General features: G+C 52.5%; 3 protein-coding genes across 4 annotated transcripts; 1 reads left to right on the top strand and 2 right to left on the bottom strand.

Moving 5' to 3' along the window:
- Positions 1-383: 383 nt before the first annotated feature.
- On the bottom strand, positions 384-8,325 carry NFKBID (NFKB inhibitor delta). The gene is made up of 12 exons (XM_056136520.1): positions 8,281-8,325; positions 7,663-7,763; positions 7,238-7,298; positions 6,738-6,955; positions 5,061-5,251; positions 4,877-4,982; positions 4,613-4,759; positions 4,447-4,498; positions 4,207-4,355; positions 2,314-2,430; positions 1,926-2,090; positions 384-866 (listed from the first exon to the last, which is right to left on the bottom strand). Coding segments are annotated over exons 1-12 (1,362 nt in total). The 5' UTR covers positions 8,282-8,325; the 3' UTR covers positions 384-812.
- A 2,851-nt stretch (positions 8,326-11,176) lies between these two features.
- HCST (hematopoietic cell signal transducer) lies at positions 11,177-12,265 on the top strand. Of its 2 annotated transcripts, none has more exons than XM_056136573.1 (4): positions 11,177-11,258; positions 11,658-11,681; positions 11,866-11,997; positions 12,184-12,265. In XM_056136573.1, exons 1-4 carry the CDS (start codon positions 11,216-11,218, stop codon positions 12,222-12,224), a joined length of 240 nt encoding a protein of 79 aa, XP_055992548.1. In that variant the 5' UTR covers positions 11,177-11,215; the 3' UTR covers positions 12,225-12,265. The 2 variants fall into 2 exon arrangements, with proteins under 2 accessions (XP_055992548.1, XP_055992549.1); XM_056136574.1 differs by having other exon boundaries at positions 12,187-12,258.
- A 469-nt stretch (positions 12,266-12,734) lies between these two features.
- Positions 12,735-18,993, bottom strand: TYROBP (transmembrane immune signaling adaptor TYROBP). The gene is made up of 6 exons (XM_056136561.1): positions 18,875-18,993; positions 15,704-16,117; positions 15,280-15,306; positions 15,002-15,136; positions 14,768-14,811; positions 12,735-13,108 (listed from the first exon to the last, which is right to left on the bottom strand). The coding sequence occupies exons 2-6, from the start codon at positions 15,762-15,764 to the stop codon at positions 13,043-13,045; spliced, it is 333 nt and encodes a 110-aa protein (XP_055992536.1). The 5' UTR covers positions 15,765-16,117; positions 18,875-18,993; the 3' UTR covers positions 12,735-13,042.
- Positions 18,994-25,978: the final 6,985 nt, after the last annotated feature.

The following is a 25,978-nucleotide window of genomic DNA, read 5'->3' as shown; positions in this document are numbered from 1 at the left end:
ATTGGCTGTGTGCAAGACAAGTGTCCCACCTGCTGTACTATCCAGCCCCGACTGTGGTGAACTCTGTAGAGAGTCAAGAGAACCTCCACACTGCTGGAGGGGGAAGTGTCCCTGGCGTGGGGTGCGCCTCACTCTGTCCCAGGGTGGAGCGGCACGGGCAGGCCCAGCACCGAGTGTCGACCCCATGCCCACCCAGGCATGTTCATTCATCTGCCAGGCACTCCTCAGACAGACATGCCGCCTCCCCTGCACCAAGGCCTCAGAAATGGACAACAGTGCCAGTGCGAGTCCAAGAGGAATTTAATGGGGGGCCAGGCGGGAGGAGGGTTGTCTTCAGAACTAGACCGTGGTAGGACACGGGGCCGCTCCTTCCAGCGGCTCAGAGTCAGAGGCCTGCACGGTCCTGGGCAGGGTAGGGGGTGAGCTTCAGAGTGCTGGTGGGATGCTGTTTGGGGGGGTACCCTAAACAACGTCAAGGAACCACACCTGAGATTCCATGGGTGAAGAGCTGAGTTTGAGGAGGGAACCCCAACAGATCCCTGTGGGGGGAGGGATGTTTCTCAGAAACAACCAAGGGGCCTCGATTTCACAGAAACCATTAAGGGGCTCCTGGTGGGCAGGGGAAAGGGGGTACACTTTGCCCCAAATATTGGGGACTGTCTCCCCCTACAGCCATTTTGGGGTTTTAATGTAAGACCCCAGTGGCTGGACACTGCACATACATCATCATGGATCTGCAACAATAGCATACGCTGGCTGTCCTACGGGACGGTGGGGGACTGGAAAATCAGTCCAGGGTCTGGGTTCGAGTCCTAAGAGGACAGGCCGGGTGGGGCCACGCGGCTCCTCTTCAGTAGCTGCCGGAGCTGTGGACAGACAAGGTAGGGGAGAAGTGTGAGGGGTTGGGGCGGTGGGGATGCACACTCTTTGGAGTCTGGGGCTCAGAGATGGAAAGTGGAGGGCATGGGTTCAGAGCGCAGTTCTGGGCTGGGTGCTGAAGGTCTGGATTCACACATGGAGCAAAAGTCCCAGGGCCAGAACTGGGGTGGCAGGGAAAGGGGGTTCCCAGATTGGGGGTTAGTAATAGGGGGAAGGAGGGCAAGGGTAGAGGCCTGGGGCCAGAGGTCATATTTTGGAGGTCAGAAATCCTGTGAGGCCAGGGTTAGGGGCAGGAGGTCATGCTTGGGGATCAAAGATCACACCTGAGGGTCAGCATTCAGGGTTGGAATCAGTGGTCACACGTTTTGGGGGGCCTCCCAAGCAGTGTTCAGAAGGCCTGGGGCCCTGCCAGCCATTCTCAGACAACTGGGTGGTTCAATGCAAGGGCTTCAGAATGCAACAGTGCTCAGACCCGGCAGTGCTGGGGGCTCCCTGGGCCCCTCAGCAGTGCTCTGGGGCCTCCAGGACCCTACGAGAAATGTGGGGGAGCACACTATAGCAGGGATGGTCCCCAGGCCAACAGCATGCAAAGGTATGTGACTTAACCCCCACATCGTCTCCCTGTGAGAAGTAATTGTCAAGGCCAGGCTGGAAGCAGACGTCAGAAGCCACCATAATATGATAAGGGACCCAACAGTGAGGCCGCAGTGACATTTGGGCTTTGTTGTTCACACCACACCCAGCATGACTCTCAGTATAGTGCTCAGGATCAAACCCTCTGGCCAGCCCCTGAGGCGACACTGTGAAGTTAGGGTTAGAAGAAGTATCAAGGCTGCCTTTTGCTATTACAAATCACCCTCTAAAGCCAGAGATCGGGTAGGGCTGGAGAGATAGTACAGCACGCTGCTGACCTGGGTACCAAGGCCCACCAGGAGTGATCCCTGAGCACCGCTGGGTGTGGCCCCAGAACCAATAAAATAAAGCCAGGGGTGGGTGGGATCACAGAACACGGGGAGTTGGGGGGTGGGCTGGGGGACAGTGCTCACCCCTTCAGGGCCTGGCCCCGGCCGCAGCAGGTGGACTGGCTGCTCGTTCTCCAGGTTGCGCAGAGTGGGGTCTGCCCCCGCGGCCAGCAGGCGCCGCACGATGGCCTCCTGGGCTGGCCCGGGGGGCAGCGCAGCTGCCATGTGGAGCGCTGTGTTCCCATGGGCCTGGGGACAGCGAGAGGTGAGGAGAGTGCCCAGCAGGTGGGGCCCTGGGCCTTACACTGCCCACTCTGCCAGTCCTCGCCCCTTCGTGCCCTCCTTCCCATCCAGGAGCGCCTCCCGCCGCAACAACTGCACCCCGCTATGTTCTCCGCATCCTTCATGGACCCCGGGCCATGTCTTGGATGCTGTCCCCTCCCGACCACAGCCCACTGTCCTCAGTGCCCACCTTCATGTTGACAAAGGCCCGCAGGTCCCCCCGCGGCAGCTCCAGCAGCAGCTGAACCAGGGTTGGGTTGGCGGCCTGCACGGCCAAGTGCAGGACTGTCTTATTGCTCTTGATCTCCTGCAGGGAGAGGATGCAGCTGGGTCAGGCCCGGCTCACAGAGCCTGACCCAGCCCCTCCTGTGGTATCCCAGAGCCTTCCGCATCATTTCCTCTTTTGCCAGCAACCTGCAGGAGGCCTCATACAGCTGAGTTACTAAGAAAAGGATGGTATGGAGCATTCACATTCCTATGGGGGTGGGGGGAGGGAGACCAACTCGGAGGTGATTAGGGTTTGCTCCCAGCTCTGATTCCCTCCTTAATCTCTGTATGTATTCTCTTGCTCTGGCCAACTGTTCTTTCTTTCTTTCTTTTCTTTTTTTTTTTTGGCTTTTTGGGTCACCCGGCAATGTTCAGGTTAGCCCCGGTTCTGCACTCAGGAATCACTCCTGGTGTGTTCCAAGATCATATGGGATGCTGGGGAACAAACCCTGGTCAGCTGCCAACAAGGCAAATGCCCTACCCACTGTACTATTGCTCCACTCCCAACTGTTTGTTTTTTTTTCCCAACTGTTCATTTCTTAAGGGGAAATAACAGTGTCAAGGTGAAAAGGGTTCTCTTATCCTTTTAAAAACACCAGTATTGGGGATGGAGCGACAGTACAGTGGGTAGGGTGTTTGCCATGCACGCAGCTGACCAGGATTTAATCCCCGGCATCTCATATGGTCCCCTGAGAACCACCAGGAGTGATTCCTGTGTACAAAATCAGGAGTAAGCCCTGAGCACAGCTGGATGTGACCCCAAAACAAAAACAAAAAACAAATAAAGGAAAGTGCAGAAGGGATGGAGCAGGATAGGTGGCAGTGCTGGTCACTGATGGTGGGCTGTGGGGTTCATCATCCTAATTCTGCACTTGTTCTGGTTTCAGAATTCTCCAACAAAACACAGTACAAAAGATAAATAAGGGCAGGAGAGAGCGCAGAGCCAGGAGCAAACCCTGAGCACCACTGAGTTGTGGCCCCAAAACGAAGCTCAATTTAAGTGCGGAGAGCTGGATTCTGGAGGGCTTGGAATGGGACAGAGGCAGAGTACTTAGCCTTGCTTGGGTGGAGCCCTGGATTTGATCCCTAGCACTGCCAAAAAATAGAAAGAGTGGGGGCTGGAGGCATGATACCGCAGGAAGGTCCTGTCTTGCACACAGCTGACCTGGGTTCCATCTTCAGCATCCCATAGGGTCCCCTGAGCACCACTAGGAGTGAGTCCTGAGTGCAGAGCTAAGGGTAACCCCTGAGTACTGCTGGGTGAGACCCCCCACAAAAAAGTGGTGGCTGATTTCTAACTTTTATTCCATTCTTTGACACAACCACCAAATTTTGATTTTTAATTCCTTACACCTCATTTTATCAAATAATTGTTCTTTATGGATTTACTTTTGTGTGTGTGTGTGGGAGGGGAGTGGAGGCCAGACCCAGCTATGTATGGGCTTACTCTTTGCTCTGTGCTCAGCAATCACTCCTGGTGGTGCTCAGGGATTAATTTTGATCCTGGTGCCAGGATCAAACCCCATGTCGGTCACATGCAAGTTACGAGCCTTACCCACTGTACTATCTCTCTGATCCCTTTTTTCAACTTTTGGATGATAGCACACACATCAATAGGTGTAGAGAGGATTCGTGCTCGTCCCTAAGACTCAGAGCTTACTGAATGGGAAAGACCTATAAATATTCACTAGGACCAGGGAATATTATTTCCAGGTGACAGCAGGGCACAGGCAAATGCAAAATCAAGTTCCAGGTCCCACAGATAGGAAGAGGCAGAGTGAGCATGGCCCGCGGAGGTCCCAGCTGCCCGGCCCACCTGGCTGGTGTGGTCAGCTCCCATATGCAGCAACATCTGGACACAAGCTAGCCTGTCCCGGGCCTGAGGACTCAGCATCCGGGGACAGAGATCAGGCGGGTACATGGCAACGTTGAGGGCCAGGATGGCAGTGTGGAGGGGGGTAAGGCCTGCAGAAAGGGCACAGTGAGAGTGAGAGCACTGCCTCTGGAGCACCGAGCCTACCTCCCCATCAATCTCCCCAGCCACCACCCTACTTACCCTCAAAGTCTCTGGCTTCTAAGTCAACCCGGACCCCTGAATTGAACACGGCCTGGCAGAAAGAGAAGCGGAGAGCTAGACTTGGGTCTCCCCAGGGCCGCCGAGGCTTAGGGAGCAATATCCAGCCTCTGTCCACCCCATTCAGTCCAACTGTCAGGGGCCATACCGAGAGGACTCCTGGGAGCCCATAGGTGGCAGCCACGTGCAAGACGGACCGTCCCTGGTGGTCAGTGGCGTTGGGCTCAGCCCCCAGGTTCAGCAGATCCTCCACGATTAGGGGCTGGTTGGCAGCGGCAGCCACCAGGAGAGGGGTCTGCAGGGAGCAGGAAAGGTCAGTCCCAGCTTTCAATCCCTCCCCCTATGAATACCGGAACCCCAGGCCCCCACACCCCTTGTCCTCAAATCGAGGAGCCCAGGCGCCAGCCCTTACCTTGCCCTTATGCTCACGGACGTCCAGACGCCTGTACACTTGGAGCATCTCGGCCGCAGCGTAGGCGGCCCAGCGCAGCCCCCTCGCAGCCAACAGATGCAGGAGTCTGCAGACAGGTGGGGGGCAGCAGTGAGCACAGCCCAGTGGGGCCTGGAGCCCACAGACTCCGCTCCCCAATACTCACGTGTCTCCCTCTTCGTCCTGGGACAGAAGCTGTTGGGGCCCCAAAGCCAGCATGTGGGCACGGGCTGCATCCAGGGATGGGCCGGCCACCACAGGGGGCAGCTGGGGGGGTTCTGAGGGGAGCCCAGAACCTCTCCAGGATGCTGCCTGTGCCAAGGGGGGCTCTGCATAAAGCCGGGTATCCAGGGGGTCCTGAAGGGTGCAGGAGAGAGAGGACAGGCAGTGAGTGAAGAAGTCTCTCTTCCCGGTCCACTGCACACATCCAGAACGCTGAGTACTCATTCCCCCTGGGCCAGCAACCCTGGACTCTTGGACCTCAGTTTTCCCCCTCTGAGGAATGGGGTGAATGCTAGTCCAGACATCTCAGAATAAGGCATAGGAGTGATCAGATGTTGGGTATTAACCCCAAGTGTTCTAGTCTTCATCAGTGTATTGTCCCTTTTCCTTCCCCCTCTTATGAGGTCTTCTAATCCCCCCCCCCTTTCCTTTGTGCTTTACCTTTTCTTCCGTTAGCTACTACAATCCCCAAGTCAGGCTTGGTTACTTATAAAACCAAACCTTCTGGTGACTCTGGATTGTGTATCTGTAGTGAATTATTTGCTTTTTCTCTTCCCCTGTAACCTTTTCATATTTTACTATAGAACAAAGTTCTTTGCTTAAACACAGTAAGACCGTTAATGCTATGCTCCTAATATTTGGGAGTTAATTGACTCTGCAATATATTTACTCTTAGGCATCCATCATAATTACTGGACTCAGGATTCACTTGCCATAGTTCCTAACACCCCAAAAAAGCTCGGTTCCCCACCCTGAGGGATCTGTGGGTGGATCTGGGGCAAGCAGCAAAGCTACCCTGGCTTCCATATGGGACAGTCTAAAAATCATGAAGCACAATCTTGATAAAAGCCATAATGACCTAAAAGACAGGACCCCATAGGGTAGAAAAAGCTAAATTGATCTTAAGACTTAGCCGTAAAAGCCCAGCTGGCTTTTTTCCCCCCTTGTTTTGCTTTTTGGGTCACACCCAGCAATGCTCAGGGGTTACACCTGGCTCTGCACTCAGAAATTACTCCTGGTGGTGCTTGGGGGACCATAAAAGATGTCGGGGATTGAACCTGGGTTGGCCATGTGCAAGGCAAACGCCCTACCCACTGTACTATCACTCTGGGCACGCCTCCCCCCCCCCCAAGCTGGCTTATAACCTCAGCTCCCAGAGCCCAGAGAACAAAGTTTCAGAATCTTTATTTCTTACTGTGTTTACCCAAATAACTACAAATATTAATAAGAAGTAAACTTGTTTAATATGTACTAGCAGCAAGGGAAAGAAAAAAGCAATATAGATGGAATACCGCCCCTAGGCAGATTTCTCACATAGACCATCTCCTTAAGTTAATCCCCCCAAAAGAATTACCTCCATTGAAACACTTTACCTTTCTAAATGATCAATTACACCTACCTGCACTTCTGTACCTTGGGCCTCCTCAGATTATAACAGGCTATTTGGTCCTGAATTAAACTGTCCATGGACCATCATCCTTGGTCCCCATCTCTTTGTTCCTCTGGGGAGGCGGCTCTCGGCCACCAAATGCATCATACCAAGGGACCCCCCCCCATTCACTTTTCCTCCCAACCAGACATTTTACGGGCCCATCTGCATCCATTTTCCTCCATAGCTCACCTCCATCCCGGGGGAGAATGGACAGGGCCGCCCTGGGACTGAGCTGGGGTAGAACTCTGGTGTCGGGAAAACTTCAGCCGCAGAAGCCGGGTAGGAGAAGGAGCTGTCTGTGTAGACTGCATGTGTACTGGGGTCCCAGTCTGGAAAAGTCGTGGGGGGTGCCAGGCTGACAGGTGTGGAACCCACTGCCTCGGGTTGCGGTGGGAAGTGAGGATGACCTGTGTGAGAGGGGGAGCCAAGGCAGGTGGGGTTAGGGGAGTCAGAGAAGATGCAGCTACAGCCTGAGGGCAGAACCCGCCTTCCCACGGCAGAAAGGGGAAGAGCCAAGGGCCCTGGAGCCTTGAAAGGTTGGGACCCAATTACAGACTCTATGCTCCTGAGAATTTGGGGCTCACACTGTTACTGGGTACCAACAAGAACAGCAGCTGTCTCTTCAGATGCCCAAAGTTCTAAGAGTTGGGACGAATTGCAGAGAAGGAAACGGGTACACACAGACTTACCAGGCTCCCTGGCACTCACAGAGGGGGTCAGAGACTGAGTTGCAGGGGGTGGGAACTGGCCCTGGAGAGAGGAGCAAGAAGGGAAGGGGCTGAGTCCTTCTGTTTTGGGGTCACACATTGGAGAATGCTCGGGTGTTAGTCCTGGCTCTGCACTCAGGAATCACTCCTGGAGGTGCTCAGGGGACCATCTTGGATACTAGGGATCGAACCCAGTTCCGCTGCATGCAAAGCAAGCAAGCGCCTTACTGGCTGTACTATCTCTCCAGCCCAAGAACTGAGATTTTTTTATTCCTCTGGAGCTGTTCCCACCCATAGTGCCCCTCAGGGTCTCAACAGCCCTGTCTGCAAGCAGGACCCTCTGTCCAGGGCCTGCCCAGCCTGCCTCAGAGCAGTGGAGTGGCCAGGGTTAGGAGAAGGGGGCCCACCTGCACCCCACTGGTGTCAGGCTGCTGCTGGCGGCGCCTCTGTTCTTCCAGGAGCTTCTTCACGGTCTGTGACGGGCAGTGACTGCGGTCACCCCGGCCCACTGCAGAGGGGAGGTGGGAAGAAAGTCATCAGGGGCCCGAGTCACCAGAACATGCTGGGGGAGGGGGGCAGTTCTGGGCAGCCCAACCGCGCTTCCAGCACTCTCCCGCGCGGAAAAAAGTAGCACACAGAAGTCGCTGATAACTCCAAAGCCAGCCTGAGATTTCGGGTGAGTCGCCCGCCTCCGCCGTTTCCTTTCCTTTGCTCTGCTCTACACTTTCCCCTCAGACTCAATTTTCCAGCAGCGTGGTGGAAACTGAGGAAGGGGGAGGAGGGTGCCCCACTGCATTTCCACCCTCCCCACTTCCGTAGAAACTCCCACATCCCCCCAAGCCAACCCCCCCCTCCGGCTCCGAGGCCAGCTCGGTGGTCGCGGGACCACACTCCGGAACGCACGTCCAGGTTCCCACCCTGCCTGGTCTTGGAAGCGGATCTGATAATCCGGAGTCCGGGTGCGGAGTCCCGGATCCCCACAGTTCCCTAGCACCTCCATATCCCACAGGTCCAGATCCCGCAACTGCGTCGGACCCAAGACCCAAGCCCCCATTGCGCTGGAGTCGGGGTTTTCGCAACCCTAAGATGCAGGCACTCAGGCCCTGGGAGGTCCAGTTTCCCTCGCCGGGTTCGCACGACCCACAAGGGCCCCAGCCTCCCCTCTAACGCATCCGCCGCGGAGCCTCGGCTCCGGCCCGGTAAGGGTTAAGGGGGCGGGGCGGGAGGGGCGGGGCTGCGGCTCGGAAACTATCCAACCGCGGCGCGTGACGTCACGGCGCCGGCGCAGGGGAATCTTCCATCCCGGCTCTCGGCGGCCGCCCGCGCGCAGGTGTCTGGCTGCGGGGCGGGGCGCGCGGCCGAGCGTGGCGCTCGCGGAATCCCCGCACGTGGGGAATTCCTGCTCGGCGGGGGCACGGGGGCGGGAGAGGACCCTGGATCGGGGCGACTCGGGAAATCCCGGCGCGGGGGCGAGGTCCGGGCCGGAGTGGGGCCAGACCTGACGCTCGGGGTCATGAAACTGGTTTTCAACCCTCACACCTCCATGGGTTCAATCCAGCCCCTCTTTCTGGGGCAGAGTTCGGGCCGCCAGGGATCCCCTCCACCAACTTACAGAACCCCTCCCCCCCCCACACACACACATCAACTTCTCGACAGGACGGGAGTGCGGGATTCTACGGGACCCACGATCCCAGATTCCCAATCTCCTGCACCCTAAAGTCCAGATTCTTATAGGACCCTTCACGACCCGAGAATCTGGGACCCATTTTGCTCCTCCAAACCGATACCTTCACTCTGGACCCAGGACCCAGGACCTCACCTCAGAGTCCCACGCGCAGTCCTCCCGGCCCCGAACCCCAGTCTAAAGGAGTCGAGCACCTCCCCACCCTCCCCCGTTACCTCTGGGGTTCCGTGGCGCGGATTGCGGGCCCCCAGGGCCCCGGCCTCGGCGCTGCGCCAGCCTCGCTGTTTCCCCGCGGAGCCGCCGCCGGGTCCCCCAGTTTTGGGGCTGACGTCCCGCGAGTTTTTAAACTGGTGTTTTGGCACCGCCCAGTCTTGGGCTGAGCCCCACCCCCAGTCCTTGGGACTCCCCGCGTCATGCTCCAGCGAAGCCTGCTCTGAATGGGCGGGGCGGACTTTGAGATACCGGGGCTCCCCGCTTTGGTGGGCTGGAAATGGGGCTTGGGGTAGTCGACAACTGGAGAACTTCAGGAACCTGGACTTTAAGGGGTGCTGGGTTGCCAGATCCTGGGCCAAGGCGTTCTTTATTACTGGGTCCAGGGGGGAAAGGGGCCCCAAAATTCCTGACTTCCAGGTAGGAAAGGTCATTGGGTAAAAATGACACCAGTTTCTCCCCTACTCTCTTCTTTTTCAGAGGTTATGCTCAAAATACTCATTCATTAAAAATCATTTAGTGGGATGACTGGAGCAATAGTACAGCAGGTAGGGTATTTGCCTTGCATGGGGCCCACCCAGATTCGATCCCTGGCACTCCATATGGTCGTTGGAGCCCTGCCAAGAGTAATTCCTGAGTACAGAGTCAGGAGTAAGCCCTGAACATCGCCAAGTGTGCCCCCAAAACAAAACCAACAAACAAAAAAATCTTTGACTGGGCCTTGAGGTGGTATAGCCCGAAGGCACTAGCCCTGCACGCTGAAGACCAGGATTCTTACCAGCACAGCCTTTGGTTCCCTGAGCCCCACCAGGAGTGACCCCTGAGCACAGAGCCAGGGGTAAGGTCAGAGCACAGCTGGGTGTGGCGCCAATCCTCCAACCCAATTCCATAAATATTTTATGCTTATGTGTGAGACTCTGGGTTTAATCCCCGGCGGCATAGACACACACACACACACACACACACACACACACACACACACACACACACTATGGGTGGAGAGATAGTATAGCATAGTGGGTAAGGCTCTTGCCTTACATGTGGCTGTCCTGGGTTTATTCCCTGGCGCTACATATGTTCTCTTAAGTACTACCATGAGTGAACCCTGGGCAAAGAGCCTTGAACACCAGTGTCTGTGGTCCCCAAATAAAAACAAAACAACAATAATAATAATAAATAACAGTTTACACTGCAGGGATGGGGCCTGTAGGCCTGTGAACTAAGCAGGCAGGAATTCCCCTTCTCTTTGCCCCTGACACGGCAGTGGGCGGCTGGCACTCCAATGCCATCTTGCGGCCCCTTGGCAGCACTGACCTATTCATCAAGTTCTGCCTGCTAGCAGACTCCAGCCCTCCTGGCGTCTCTCCAACCCTCCTGTTCCCTCTCCCTTTGCCTGGCTGCTTCTTCCTCTTCACCCACATTTGGTGTGGGGGTGAGGGGGGGGCTTCTCTGTCTGTGCTCACTTCCTTGGTGAGCTCATCCAGTCTTGTGGCTTTTAAATACTCTCCATAAGCCATCGGCCCCCACATTTCTATCTCCAGACCGGACTAATCTGAACTCATAGAGGCAGCTGTGGTCATGGACTTCCCCGCAGGGAGATGGAGCAGGCGCTTCCAACGCCTGTGGCCCAAACCTCAGCGCTTTCTCCAGAACCTGCCCGCCTCCTTCCATCCGGCCCCCTCCTTCATCCTGCCCCTCGCCCCCCCTTTCAGCTGCTCTGGCCAGAAGCTTCCACCAGCCTGAATCCTGCTCACACACACCCACATCTGCTTGTTTGCTGCTTCTGGTCCTGACTCTCCCTCCAGGATCTTTGCAGGACCCTCCCCCGGTTTTCCTGCCACCTCCCAGCTGGACACCCACAGCAGCCCTGCCCCCCCCCCTGATTCTTCTGCAATTGTGTCCCCCAAAGGCATGCCCAGGGGCTTACCAGCTCTCTCATTCCCTCCCCCTCATACAGGAAGCAGCCAAGGCCACATCCGGTCTTGCTACCTCTTTGTACCCCACTTGTTACTTAGACTTCTCTGGAACAAAGGCCTTCTGGAGACCCCTCTCTGCCCCCTGCCACCATGGTCCTGCCAGGTGATCTCTTGTTCCTGCTTTTGCTCCCAGGTGAAATCAAGGGCTCTGGGGGCGTGGGGGTGGGTGGCAAATGGCATCTGGGAGAAGGGTGGCCTGCTGGGTGACCTCTGTGGGACAGCACTGCATGACCCACCCCCAGCCTTTCCTTCCCGGGATCCATCAGCTTTGGGGGCCTCGTTTTGGGGGGAGGGACTCTGAATTTTCCAGGGGCTGCCTGTTCATCGCGCCTTCTTGCGGCTGTCTCTACTTCTGCTTTTCTGGCTGTGTGTCTGGAGGGACCTCCCCTTCCCATCTGCACCCCACCCTTACTTGAGCTCTCCGAAAGCAGGGTGTGTTTCTCAGGACATCACTTTTTCCTTCATCTGACTGGGAAGCCGTCTCCCCCTCCCCCCACCTCCTGCTAATGCACTTTCCTCGCTCTCTCCACAGTGGTCGCAGCTCAGATGGCTGAAGGTGAGGTGTCCCCCATTCCTCCTCCTCTGCCCGCGCCCTGCCCCCCCCCCAGCAGCTCTCCGGATCCCCCTCCCTCCCGCCTTATGACCAAGTGGTGCCCCAGCCTCTCCTGAGGAGACCCCAGCACACCTGCAGCCCAGCGGCTGGCTGCAGACCCCTCAGCCCCCTCTCCCTGTGCCCCCAGGCTCCTGTTCTGGGTGTGGGCCCCTCTCCCTGTCGCTCCTGGCAGGCCTGGTGGCCGCAGACGCTGCTGTGTCTTTGCTCATAGTGGTGGGAGTATTTGCATGTTTTCGCCCACGCCACCAGCCCCCGCAAGGTGAGGGCAGGGGTGAATCAGGGCCCCAAGGGATGGGGTCCCTGGGGAGGGAGCCCCGGGGGAAGCCCTGGAGGGGGGGCCTGGGGAACTCCTGAGGAAAGCCCTGACTTGGGGGTTCCCCTGGAGTGGGGGTGTAGGTGGTCAGGCCTGAGAGCCCAGGCCTCAGGCTTTCTCTTCTCCACCCAGAAGATGGCAAAATCTACATCAACATGCCTGGCAGGGGCTGACCCTGAAACTGCAGCCTTTCACCCCTGACCTCTCCTCCCCGGGTTTGAGAAGCATAAGAAACCCAGTCAAATAATAAAGGAATTGGAATTCTTCTAATTGTAATTCTCCTTTCAGTAACTTCTCCCCAGAGCCCAGGGAGATAGTACCAGGGCCTGCTGGACCCTGGTTCAATCCTTGGCACCACATGCCCTGTACCCAGCGTCACTGGGTACAGCCCTGGAGAGTCCTGAGAGCTACAGGGTATGAGCCAGACCTCATCCTGGGGCCCTCATATTGAGCTGTCTAGCTTAGTTGGTGGAGTACCCTAAGAGTGGGTCCTGGGCTATTTGGGGGCTCCCTCCCAACCCCACCAAAGAATAAACAAAAGAACCCTTCCCCCAAACCTCCCACCCACTTAGCTATTTCTGGATCTATGACATAGACATCTACCCCATCCCACCCCCAAAACCCAAATCTAGCCCAAGGTCAGGGAGAAACAGTGAGTTCGTGTTCCATGTTTATTTGGGGACAGTGCCAGGAGGGGTCTAAGGAAGGCACTTAGAGTGTTGCATCTTTGCAAAGTGACTCAGGAAGGCACTTTGTGCATTGCATCTTTGGGCATAAGAACAGTGGCGGGCTGGAGAGTTAGTACAATGGGTAGAGCTCTTGCTTGCACATGGCTGACCCAGGTTTGATCCCAGGCACTGCATATGGTCCCTGAGCACACAGCCAGGAATAAACCCTGAGCACTGCTAGGTGTGGTGGAAAAAAAAAAAAAGGAGCAAGGGCGTAGACTTCAGGAATGGCTGTATCAGGCTGTCAACTGCAGGCTTTGGGCTCATTTGTAATATGGCCTCTGTGTGTTGAGGTCGCTGTAGACGTCTGACCTTTGGCCTTGGAGCTCCTAAAGGTATGAGAGGCAGCATGGACAGGATGGGGGACTGTCCGTGGACAAGTCCTCCCAATAACTTTCACACATACACATGCACGCACACACACACATACACACACACACACTCACACACATACACAGAATAAACAAAAGGACCCCTCTCCCAAACCTCCCACCCATTTAGCTATTTCTGGATCTGTGACATAATCACCTACCCCATTGCACTCCCAGAACCCAACTCTAGACCAGGTTCAGAGAGAAACCGTGAGTTTGTATATAATCACTGCAGGGCCCTGGTGTGCTGTCAGCTGGAAGGGCCCGGCCCTCAGTGCTCCCCTTTCTCTTGCTTAATCTCCCATCTGCCCCAGCTCAGGCCCTTTGCAGGAGCTACTGTTGTCTGTGCCCTGTGTTCTTCCCACGGGCAGGTCCTCTCTCCCTAGTCTCTAGCTGGTTGGTTTCTCCTGCTCCAGTTCCCACCTCGGGATCGCTGTCACCTCCCATTTGCTGCCTTTATTTCCTGCAGGGGCCTCTCCGTTTGTTCTTGTGCTCCAAGTCTATTGCCTCAACACTACCACTAGCTCTGCTGTGTGTCCCCAGCCTTGAGTCCATTAACACAAGACACAGATCCATCAGGGGCAACGTTTGGTCCTAAAATCTCATTGCTCTTGGGGCCAGAGCAATAGTACAGCAGGCAGGGAGTTTGCCTTGCATGTGGCTTCTGGCGTTCGATTCCCGAATCCCATCTGATCTCCCAAGCACCACTAAGAGTGATACCTGAGCACAGAGCCAGGAGTAACCCTGAGCCTTGCTGGTGTGGCTCAAATCCCCCCTGAAAAATTAAATTAAAGTTTAAAATATCTAATTTCCCTCAGAACTGGTAAACCCCTTCAGTTTTTCACACCTCCCAGGGCCCAATGCCAAAATCTGAGACTCTACAAAGGGGCATTTTAGGCATCAGGCAGGTAAAGCAGCGCTGACTATGGGAAAGTATTAAAACAGACTTCAGAGCTGAGGTTCTATGACATCAAGGGCGGGATCCCTGAAATCAGAGGCATAGGGCTGGGGCAGCATCTTTGCATCTTCCTGGGGAACAGTCTGTCTGGCTTCCATTCAGGGAAACCCATGGTCCCCTAAAGGGTTAAGGGCAGTGGCTTTGGCGGCAGCACCCTCTGCCCTCTGCCCTGTGTTCCTTGTAAAGGATTTCAAAAATACTTCCTCACACCATGCCCTGGATTAGATGCACAACTGTGAATTTGGGGCAAGCTTTTCTGGGAAATTTCTAATTTTTGTCCAGCTTCTGCAAGGCATTTCGGACCTCTGACCACAGATTCTAGGAAGTAGACTGATTTATTTTTTCTGACCTATGACAACTCCCACTGAAAACATCCTGGCAGCCCGGATAGACTCCAGTCATATGAAGCCCAACTTAGTCATGCCAAAGGCTGAGTGCCCCCCGCTCCACACATACCGAACTGCCATTAATGATGAAAGATCAAAGAGAATGTGGACAGGTCGGTCCCATTAGTCTCTAAGGGCTTGGGATGACACTGAGGAGGCAACTTGAGGGTCTCAGTTCTGGGGTGGACTGGTGGATGTTTAGTACAGAGACCCCCCTCCCCCCACACCGCACCAGGGCCCAAGAGTGTGAGAAAAGGAAGCCAATTTTCTCACCTGATATGGTGACTCTGTCTCAACCATGCGCTGTTTCCGGGACACTGTGTGTGAGGGGGGTCAGGGATAGGAGGCGGGGAGAAGAAGAAGGGGGCAAAGACAGACAAGGTGGGGAAATTGAGACCAGTTCTTGGGTGCAGAACTAGCCCCTCTGAATGACTGTTGCCCAGGACCCCGCCCCTCCCTGCCAAGCCAGGCCTGTGTTTCAGGTCAGGGTCTGGCCCCTGCACTCACCCTCTGTGTTCCCTCGGCCCCGAGGAACCAGCCGGCCCAGGGCATACACAGCCAGCGCAATGAGGAGTGTCAGCACCAGGTCACCCAGCACAATCCCTGCCAGCACCCCAGGGCTCAAGGTGGAGCAGTTGCATCCTGGGAAGGGGGCCGGAGGTAAGGGAGGGTGGAGGGCATTGGGGGATGGGAGGAGGGGTCAGCCGGGGGAGGTTTGGAGAGACTCGGCAAGGCATGGACGTGGGGGGCTCTGAGAGGTGGGGGAGCACCCTATGTCAACTTACCTTTCTGGGCCTGGACAGGGTTGATGTCTGAGAAGAGAAAAATAAGGTAAACTGAGGCATGCGGCTTAAACTTAGGGTGGGGGGCTCTAGAAACTGGGGAAGTGGGTCTGAAAGCAGCAAGAGATGACGGTCCAGCATGACCTTCGGGCTGGGATCCAGGCTGCAAAGCCCCGGACTATGGTACTACGCAATAGACTGGGGAGTGACACCCCTAGACTCGACCTCCTCCTGCTTTGACCAAAGGCTTAATTGTGAGGCCTCTGGATGGGGCGAGGCCCAAAGGCTTGGGAACAAGGGGGTATTTGTTCTTGTTCCAACCTTCCCCCAACTTGGGTGCTCTTACTTTCCTGCTCTCTGCTGGCCCCAAGCTGAGCCCAAAGGTTCAGCCTGCAGCTGCAGAAGTGCGCCCCCACCCCCCACTCACCGACCAAAGTCAGAAGAAGCGGCAGAAGCAAGAGCGTCTTGGAGGGTCCAAGACCCCTCATGATGCAGGTGGTGTGGCCTGAGGGTCAGCGGGATGTGGTGTAGCCTCCAAGCAAGTGAAGGAGGAAGTCAGTGGTGGGTGGTGGCAGGAGGGGAGGAGGAGACAGTGGGGAGGGAAGAGACAGATTAAAAAATTGGCCCAGACACCCTGGGTCTAGGCTGCGGCCTTTAAGGTCTATATAGGAAAGGCAAAGGGCTCAGAAGTCAACTCAAAGTTCATCCCCAGCTAGGGGTCAGTCTTCGCTGTCCCACGAAGGTCAGTGTCTGACTGGGCTGAAGCCGGCTCTGTCTCTTCCCATCTGGGTGGGCCACCTCGAGCAAGTCACTTGGTGTCTCTGGCTCTCAGCTCTGGAGTCTGTACAATGGAGAGAGAAATCAAACCTATTTCCTAAAGTATTGGAGGAGTCAAATGAATGAATATTTCTTTATTGTTTGGCCTGGGCTACACCCAGCAGTGCTCCGAGCTTACTCCTGGTTCTGTGTTCAGGCAGCACGCCTGGTGGGCTTAGGGGACCATACAGGGTGCTGAGGATCGAACCTGGGATGACTGTGGGAAAGGCAAGCACTCCACCTGCTCCAGTCCCTGAAAGAATATCTCTCGAACGGGATCTGATACTTGTCAACTTTCCCAACACACCGTTTGTGGTGGTTTCTTTGCCAGACCCTGATGACTTTACAGGCTCTCAAAAGAGCCATCGGGACCCGAGCACGAGTGACCTGCAGGCACTGTCCCACATGTCCACTCAGTTAACTCCCACCACACCCTTTGAGACTGCGGGCATCCCTCATTTTCCAGAAGCATAAAGACCCTTGCCTATAGCCTCGCAGCTATAAGGGGGAGGGGGGCTGGGAATGCACCCCAACCCAACCAAAATGAAAAGATGGGCCAGGATGATACAGGCAGACCCGACAGAAGAGGGAGGACAGCAGACACAGTCCAGAGACAGGGGGGATGGAGGGCATGGGGACACCAAGGTGACTATGACTGGGATGGGTGGGGCTGGCCCTGCGAATGAGGAAGTGCCTGGAAGTGAAGACACTGTGAGGCCAGGAGGCAACCAGAGCCTTCAGGGCACCAGCTGAGGCCTGTGCAGAGACTGGACAAGGAGGAACCTGAGGTTAAGGCCCTGGGGGCTGGGCCAGCAACAGGAAGGCCCCCTCCTACATGCAGGCCTCCCCCTCACCCCTGCCCCTACTCATGCTCAAGAGAGAAAAGGGGAACCTGGCTGGTGCTGAGGCTGAGTGACCTGTCGGAGTGTAACTGGGGAGACAGATAGCATTGGCTAAAAGAGTTGCCGTTGCCTGGCCTGGCTCAGTCCTGCCGCTAAAGAGCCAACAGGGTCTCCCATGCCACCAGGCCCCAGTGACCATGAGGGCACACCCAGCATGAGGAGCCCAGGGCCAGGGCTCAGGGGCTGAAGAGACCCTGAACCAGGGACCCCTGAGCTAACCGAGGTGCTCAGGGGTTTTCCTGGACTGCGACAGAGGGACAGCGGCCACAACGGCACCGCTTGTTGTGAGGGTTTCCGGAGGCCTGTGAGGGAGTGGTGGCTTCACAGTCAGGGTCACTGTTATTGTTCTTAGTCCTTAAATCCTCCCTCTGGGCTGTAGGCTCAGTCTCCCCTTCTAAGAATCCTAACTCCCGGGGCTGGAGCAATAATACAGTGGGTAGGGCATTTGCCTTGCACGCAGCAGACCCGGGTTCGATTCCCAGCATCCCATTTGGTCCCCTGAGCACCGCCAGAAGTAATTCCTGAGTGCAGAGCCAGGAATAAACCCTGAGCATCACAGGGTATGACCCAAAAAGAAGAAAAAAAAAAGAATCTCGACTCCCGCCAAGTCTCATGGCCCTCAGAAGTCAGTCTAACTAACAGCAGCTTCCCAGGCCCCGTCCAATCAGTACAGTGGAGGCCAAAGGATGAGGGCAGACCTCAAGGCCCCTCTTTAGAACCCAAGATGTGGAGAAACCCCAGGGTGTCCCAGCAGACTGCAGCAGTGGCAGGCAAGTGGAGGAGTGCGGTTCAGATGGCCCAGAAGGAGGACCTCCACATTTCAGCCCAAGTCCCAGAGCAGGGCACACAGCCTGCCAACCTGGGCTGGTCTCCACCCCACAGATGCATGCGTTGCCCTGTACTGGGGGGAAAGTGGCTGAGACCGGCAATGAATGCCAGGCTCCAGCAAACAAACGCGGCTGCCCACAGCCCCTCGTGTAGAAAGTGTCTTGGACTGTCTGGGCAGCAGCTAAGAGCAAAGGAGGCCAAAGCTGACTTTCCCAGAGACCAGGCACCAGGATAGCCCGTGGCAGACTCTCCTCTGTGAAGGACAGGCCTCCTTCCTCTTTCCACATTTGTCCCCTGCTGCTTTCCCTAAGCACCACAGCTGAGGATTCTTTTGTTCAGACCAAGAAATCAATTTTTAAAAATCAGCGACAGCACTCACCAGATACTTTACACACAAAGAGCTATGAATGGCCAATAAGCATGTGCAAAAGCACGCTTCATGCAGTTAGTCATTAGGGAAACAGCTCGAAATAACAATGCGACACCACCAGCAGCTTCCAGAAGACGCAGTTGAAAGCATGACCTTTGTTGGGCTGGGAGACAGCGCAAAGGACTGGCGGGTATGCCTGGCATGCAGGAGCCCCAGGTTTGATTCCCAGCCCAGGGTTCAATCCCACACCCCAAATTTAATCCTGAGAGTGGGACCTCCAATGGCATGCTGGCAGAAGCTCCCAAGCACCACCAGGGTGGCCCCAACATAAAACAAAGTCCAGAAAGACAGGCCTGATTGTCAAGAATCAGCAGAGAGGGGCTGGAGCAATAGCACAGCGGGTAGGGTGTTTTCCTTGCACGCAGCCAACCCAGGTTCGATTCCCAGCATCCCATATGGTCCCCTGAGCACCGCCAGGGGCAATTCCTGAGTGCAGAGCCAGGAGTAGCCCCTGTGCATCGCCGGGTGTGACCCAAAAACCAAAAAAAGAAAAAAAAAGAAAAGAATTAGCAGAGAGACGGTGCGGCTGAAAATCTCCAGCCACAACTAGTGGATGCTTGGAAGGAGCCTCTATTTAGGAGTAGAGGATGGCATCTTCCTGTAAAGTTAAACATTCACCTACCCCGAGATCCAGCAATTCCACAGAAGGTAGTATCGTCCTGAGGGAAACGACTGCTCAAGCAAATTCTCGGCTCAAATGTTACATCTTCGCAGAAGCTCCCGGTTCCCACCACTGCCACAGTCCCCTCTCACCACCAAGTTCAATTTCTTTCTGTGTTTATCACCACTAAGATCCTCTGAGTTCTGTGTGCGCATTTCTACTGGCCACTTCCTGTAGAATTGAAACTCCATGACAATGGGAGACTTTCTGTCTCCACAGCTGTTATTACCCCAGAACAGAGTAGATGCCTAATCACTGTACTTTGGGCTTTAAACTGGATGGTCACCAATGGTAGCAGGTTAATGAAACACGACAGAGGCTTAAGGGTATCTCAGATATACTGCTATTTTTTTTTGGGGGGGGAGGGTCACACTTGGCAATGATCAGGTATTCTCCTGGCTCTGCATTCAGAAATCACTTCTGACAATGCTGGGGGGGTGGGGGGGACCATGTAGGGTGCTAGGGATCGAACTCAGGTCAGCTGCATACAAAGCATGACTCTCTCCGCTATACTAGAGCATCAGCCCCTGCTAATTCTTTTAAATTGCTCACTTGGAAGATAAGAAGCTTTTACCCGCCAAGCATCCTCTTGCTGCTTTTTCCACAGGATTTTCATGGGATTTTTTTCAGCAGGGTGATAAAGGGCATTCAAGACTGTATTTTCCATCTCATTTGCATCAGAATGGCCACACTCTGGCTATTGGGCAGCGGGGAAGTGAAGTGGACAATGTTCAGGTCAGGGCCTGTGTGAAAGGGTGTCCTCAGTTCCTCTTCAGTTTCTCCCTTGCTGGAGCTTGAGTGTTGGGAGGGGTCATCTTGGCACAAACGGGTGAGGGCAATGGGAAACGAAAGATCGCCAAGCTCGAGGGAGGTCGCATGCCCAGAATCCTGAAGGAGACCCAGGAGCTCTGGACCAGTGAGAAATGCTGCACGTATTCCCTCTGACTGTCCTCTCCAGGGTCCCTCCTGACCTCGGGAACTCCCCCACCTGCCTTCGGTGTGCAAGAGAGAGCCAGGGATGCAGGAGGCTGGGAGCAGTCCTCTAACCATACCGGATTGGTGGCTAAACAACCCAGCTCCTTTGGATGAAATCACTCTTGGTTTCTAGACGTGTCCTAGAACTCCCCCAACAAAATAAAGAGCCACTGTCTCTAGGAATTCCTTCTCTGTCTCACTTCCCCATTCCCCACTGGCTTCCCTGAACTTCCCAGGCCAAGGACTTGGGGCCTGCTTGGATGAGACTTCGCACTGGGAAAAAAGGGAGCAGGTGTGGCCTGGGATCATCAGTATGACTTCTCCATTCTTAATTTTTTTTTTTTTTGCAGGGGCCGCATCTATCTGTACTCAGGGCTTACTCCCACTTCTGCATTCAGGAGTCTTTTCTCGCAGGGTTCGGGGAACCATTTGAAGTGCTGGGAATCGGGGCCTAGAGCAATAGCACAGCGGGTAGGGCATTTGCCTTGCACGCGGCCAACCCAGGTTCAATTTCCAGCATCCCATATAGTCCCCTGTATGATTTCAGCATCGCCAGGGGCAATTCCTGACTGCAGAGCCAGGAGTAACCCCTGTGCATCGCCAGGTGTGACCCAAAAAACAAAACAAAAAAAAATGAAGTGCTGGGAATCAAACATGTGTTGGTCTTGTGCAAGGCAAGTCCCCTTCATCCTTACCTCCTCTTCAAAGAACCTGGAGTTCCCAGGGTTTGTGTGTGCATGGTATACACCACACCTCTCCTCTGGCTCCGGCCAGTAAACCAGTGTTATACCTGATCGATCTGTAGCAATCAGGGCGCTTAGTTCCAGACAGTAGAAGTCAACTGGAACTAATTTCACCAGAAAGAAGGGGATGTGCTCAAGGTTGTTATCAGACCACTGACACCCTCAGAGGACCAGGGAATCAGTCCTCAGATTGTACCAATCCTCAATCATCCAGGACTTTGGTAAAGATTTCTATTGTTCATATCAGAACTGATTTTTCTGTTTGTCTCCCTCTCTGCACTCCCTTCCCAATCAAATTCTGATAGGAACCCCAGAATATTTACAGGTGAAATACAAAAATACAATCTCTATCTGGAGCTCTAACTACAAAAGCATAGGAAAAGAAGAGGGAGAGGTTGGGGCATTGTTAAATCACTGAGCGCTCCTCATACTCTTCTCTCTGCTTCTCTGTATTTTCTTCTTTGTTTTGTTTTTGGGCCACATTCAACAATTCTCAGGGGTTTCTCCTGGCCCTGCACTTAGAAATTAATCTGGTGGTGCTCAGGAGACCATATGGGATGTCGGAAACCGAACCCAGGTCAGCCGCATGCAAGGCAAGGGCCCTACCCACTGTACTATATCTCTACGGTCCTACTTTTCTGTACTTTCAAATTTCTTCAAAATAGTTAAGAAAAAAAAAACAGTTTGGATGTGCTTAATTGGCAGAGTACAGAAAAATGCCTCTCCTATAGCTAAAAGGAATGCTGAGAAAGTAGTTTTCTGATTTCTAGATTCAGGAGGTTGAATTTTTAAGATAGGAAATGCCTAAAATACAAAGCTGACATTCAAAACGTTCTAATCTTCCACGGAGGGAGAATGAGAAACGTCCACAGCACCAGTAGGGCTATCTGTGGGGTTTGTATGACTCTTCTTAGACCAGATAATAATGTTATTCGTTGACAATGTAAAATGGCCATGGGGCCCAAGCAATAGTACAGCAGATAAGGCACTTATCTTGCAAGCGGTTGACCGACTGACCCAGGTTCAATCCCCCGCATCCCTTATGGTCCTTTGTGCACCACCAGCAATTTCTGAGTGCATAGCCAGGAGTAACTCCTAAGCACTGTTGGGAGTGGCTCAAAAAATAAAAAATAAATAAAACAAAGTTATCACTGGGAATTATCACTACACTTCTCTTATAACACTAAGAAAGAAAACCCTCAATCTCAAAGGCCAAATCCAACACAGATCTGACAATAACAAGTGCTGCCAAAACTGTCAAACCATTGGAACCCTCCCACACTGCTATCAGGAATGAAAAATAGTACAGATGCTCTGGGGAAAAATTGGCAATTTCTTATAAAGTTAAATATATACTTAACCATATGACTCAGCAAGCAAATGCACTCCCAGATAATTGCTCAAGAGAAGTGAAAACTTAAAATCACACACATACACTATGCCCTAAGATTGGTGCTTTTACTCATAACTGCCCCAACTCGAAGCAACACAAATGTTCTTCAACAGATGAATGAATTCATCTGTACGATGGAATACTACTCAGTAATCAAAAGGAACACTAGGCTGGGCAGACAGCTCAAAGGGGAAGTTTTGTGTGTGAAAGTCCCAGGTTTGATCCTCAGCATCACAAGATCCTCTGACCACTGCTGGGATTGACCCAAGCACTGAGTCAATAGTGTCCTCGCCCCACCAAAAAAAAAAAAAAAGTGAGCTACATATCTGCACTAAACAGACAATTCTAAAATGCTTTCTGCTAAGTGAGAGACAGCAGGATCTGAAGTCAACATACACAGTTCCATTTGTATGACATTCTAGAAAAGACAAACATCGGGATAGAAATCAGTCATTCGTGGCCAAGAACTGGGGTAGAGGGAGTGGTTGACTACAAAAGGAAATGAAGACCAGAAGATAGTACAGGTGTCAAGGTCTTGGATACAGCTGAGCATGATTTGATCCCCATCATGGAGTATGATCCTCTGAGGTCCACCAGGAGTGATCCCCAAATAGAGAGTCAGAAGTAAGCCCTGAGGGGACCAGAGAGAGAGAGTACATAGCCCTGTCACAGTCCTCCCATTGTTCATCGATTTGCTCCAGTGGGCCCAGTAACATTGTGAGACTTTTTACTGTGTTTGGCATAACGAATCCATCACGGGTAGCTTGCCAGGCTTTGCTGAGTGGGCAAGATACTCTCAGTAGTTTGCCGGGTTCTCTGAGAGGGGCGGAGAAATCAAACTTGGGTCGCCGTGTCGGCCGTGTACCAGGAAAATGCCTTACCCAAGGTAGGGCATTTGCCTTGTACATAGCTTACCTGGGCTTGATTGCTGGCACCCCAAATGGTTCCCCATGCCTTACCAGGAGTGATTCCTGAGTGCAGAGCCAGGAGTAAGTCCTGAGCACAGTCAGTGTATCACACACACAAAAAAAATCCCTAAAAATACTTTTAAAAAGACTGCTAGTGATCTAAATAATGTGACATATCATGCTGTTGGATTGGATCTCAGTTTTCTTCTGAATTTACCCATAAACTCAATCCTAAGTAAACATAAATTCTAAGAGGTTTCTCGCCTATGGAAATCACATGTGTATTTTACATTTTATACAAAAATCATAAAAGCTAAATATAATAAAGATACTCTTGAGAAGAAGAGGTGAAAGTTCTCATACTATCCAATGTCAAGATTTACCATAAAGCCATAGGAATTATGGAGGGATTGGTGAACTAGAATAGATTCAGCTAGAAATAAACCCAGCCATAGACACCATCTGATTTGCAATAGAGGTTTGACTGCAGAGCAGTAGAGAAAGATGCTCTTCTTAATAAATAGGCTATGCCATTTGCTATCAAAATAGATAAAAATGACATTAGACTATTTTATACACAAAATCAATTCTCAGTAGATTATACGCCTAGATAGAAACAGAAGTACTTTTTGAAAGAAGATGTAGGAGAATAAATTCATAACCTCAAGGAAGGGAACAATTTCTTAATGAAAATCCCAGAAAACACTATGAAACACAGGACTGTTAATTACTATTTTGATAAGGTGACATCAAGAATTTGCATTCATCAAGAGATGACTTAACATAATAGATATATATTTTATATTTTAAATGCATGTCTAATTACTTTGGGATTCCGTCCTTTTATTTCTGAATATTTTTAATGTTGTATTCTGCATTTTATATCTTGTATAATGTTTTGTTGTTGTTGTTGCTGTTATTTTGGGGCCATACCGGGCAAGGCAAGCAAGCACCTTTCCTGCTTTTTTTTATTTATGACCCCATTTTTACTATTTTTAAAATGCTACTGCTTGGTGATGGAATGTATGAGGCTCTGGATTTAATCCCCAGGACTGCAGAAAAGAAAGATAAGATCAGAAAAACAGAGGGCTGGAGAAATAGCATGGCCGGTAGGGCATTTGCCTTGTACACGGCCAACCGGGGTTCGATATGGACCCCAAGCAACACTAAGTGATTCCTGATTACAGAGCCAGGAGTAGCTCTTGAGCATCTCTGGGTGTGGCCCCCCGAACAAAACAAAAATAACAGAACAACAGAAAAGGGGGGGGGAAGGAAACAACAGAAGAACAGAGGCCAGAGAGCCCCACCAGGGGTCACTTCAACCTGTACCTCCCCTCCCTACCATGAAAGAAAAAAGAAAAGGAAAGAATCCAAGGGTAAAGAAGTGGGTTCAGCAAATGAAGAGAAAGTTAAGATTGATTAATTAATTATGAACTGCTTCCTATTAAAGCTGACAGTAAGCCTCTGGAACTCATCATTCTGGTCTCTCCACTTCTGGATAAGTTCAGAGTATTTTACTTTTTGCTTGTTTATTTGTTTGTTTGGGAGTCACACCTGGCAGTGCTCAGGGGTTACTCCTGGCTCCAGGAATCATACCTGGAGTGCTCGGGGGACCATATGGGATGCTGGGAAACAAACCCAGCTTGGCCACGGGCTGTAGCACCTGCTGTACTATCTTTCCAACCCTCAGGGTTTTCATTTTTAAAAGCTACCATTTAAAAATGACCACAGAATGGGAGACTGTATTTGCAGCATAGAATATAAATTTTATTGCAAATATTTAGCTCATAAACTATTGAGAGGAAAAAACTCACATACAAAAGAATATATACAACATGGTTACCATTTGCATGAAGTTTAAAGAGTTCTGATTTGGGGCTGGAGAGATAATGCAACAGATAAGGCTTACATATGGCCAACTGAGGCTCAATCCCTGATACCCCATATGGCCGTCTGAGCACTGCCCAAATGATCCCTGAGCACAGAGCTAATAATAAGCTCTGAGAACAGCTAGGTATGGCAAAGGAAAAAAAAAAACCCAAATTAGACTTCACTGCTTAGAAAGAAAGCACAGCACAAGTGGGGGAGTTTAAGAAGAACCAGGAGGAGCTGTAGAGAGTGCAGAGGATAAGGCACTTGCCTTGCATACAGTCAACTCTGGCTCCATTTTCTGCACTTCATATGGCTGCTGAGCCCTCCAGGAGTGATCCCTGAGCATAGAGCTAGGAATAAGCCCAGAGCACCATCAGGCATGGTCCAAAAATTTTTTTTTTTTCGAAAAGAGGGCCTCCTATCAAATCAGAAGATGATTACTTGTCCACAAAGGACAAACTTTCTGGTTAAAAAAGGGCAGAATTGGGGCTGGAAGGATAGTACAGTGGGTGCAAGGCAAACTAATATAAAGGTGTAAGCCCTTACTAATATACTCATTATATATTCGTTATGATTAATATATTCATTATTCCATGGGGTCAGCTACATGAGACTAAAGCTAGGATTTTAAATACTCTCTAGGGGCTGGAGGGATAGCACAGTGGGTAGGGCATTTGCCTTGCACGCGACCAACCCGGGTTCGATTCCCAGCATCCCATATGATCCCTGAGCACGCCAAGAGTAATTCCTGAGTGCATGAGCCAGGAGTAACCCCTGTGCAACGCCGGGTGTGACCCAAAAAGCAAAAAACTAAAATAAAATAAAATACAGAGCGATGTACAGGGCACTTGTCTCAGATACAGATGCAGCCAATCCAGGTTTGATCCCTGGTACCACATATGGTCCCCTGAGCCCACCAGAAGTGATCCCTGAGCACAGAACCAGAAGTAAGCCCTGGATATAACTGGGTATGAATCCCAAGAAAACAAAAACAACCAAAAATGGATAAAATAAATTTAAAAATATTCTTTAAAGAATACCATGCTGGAGGAAAAGGTGCCAATCAAAATATAACCAAGCAAGGCCAGAGACATGATGCAGTGGATAAAGTGTTTGCCCTTAAGCCTGCAACAGACCTAGATTTGATCCCTGACACTTCATATGTCCCCCAAGG

The sequence above is a fragment of the Sorex fumeus genome, unplaced genomic scaffold (genome assembly GCF_029834395.1).
Source record: "Sorex fumeus unplaced genomic scaffold, SorFum_2.1 ptg000122l, whole genome shotgun sequence".
Classification (NCBI taxonomy): Eukaryota; Metazoa; Chordata; class Mammalia; order Eulipotyphla; family Soricidae; genus Sorex; species Sorex fumeus.
The sequence above is the reverse complement of the archived record's forward strand: the minus strand, read 5'-3'. Positions and strand labels throughout refer to the sequence as shown.

Coding starts and splice junctions, on each gene's coding strand:
- NFKBID (XM_056136520.1), bottom strand. Junction 7,299..7,662: donor CTGACACCAGTGGGGTGCAG/GTGGGCCCCCTT, acceptor TCCTCTCTCCAG/GGCCAGTTCCCACCCCCTGC. Junction 4,983..5,060: donor CAGGACGAAGAGGGAGACAC/GTGAGTATTGGG, acceptor ACCTGTCTGCAG/ACTCCTGCATCTGTTGGCTG.
- TYROBP (XM_056136561.1), bottom strand. CDS start 15,764: ATGAGGGGTCTTGGACCCTCCAAGACGCTCTTGCTTCTGCCGCTTCTT. Junction 15,307..15,703: donor GCTTCTTCTGACTTTGGTCG/GTGAGTGGGGGG, acceptor TTCTCTTCTCAG/ACATCAACCCTGTCCAGGCC. Junction 14,812..15,001: donor GGGCCGAGGGAACACAGAGG/GTGAGTGCAGGG, acceptor CCTCACACACAG/TGTCCCGGAAACAGCGCATG.
- HCST (XM_056136573.1), top strand. CDS start 11,216: ATGGTCCTGCCAGGTGATCTCTTGTTCCTGCTTTTGCTCCCAG. Junction 11,682..11,865: donor CGCAGCTCAGATGGCTGAAG/GTGAGGTGTCCC, acceptor CTGTGCCCCCAG/GCTCCTGTTCTGGGTGTGGG. Junction 11,998..12,183: donor ACGCCACCAGCCCCCGCAAG/GTGAGGGCAGGG, acceptor TTCTCCACCCAG/AAGATGGCAAAATCTACATC.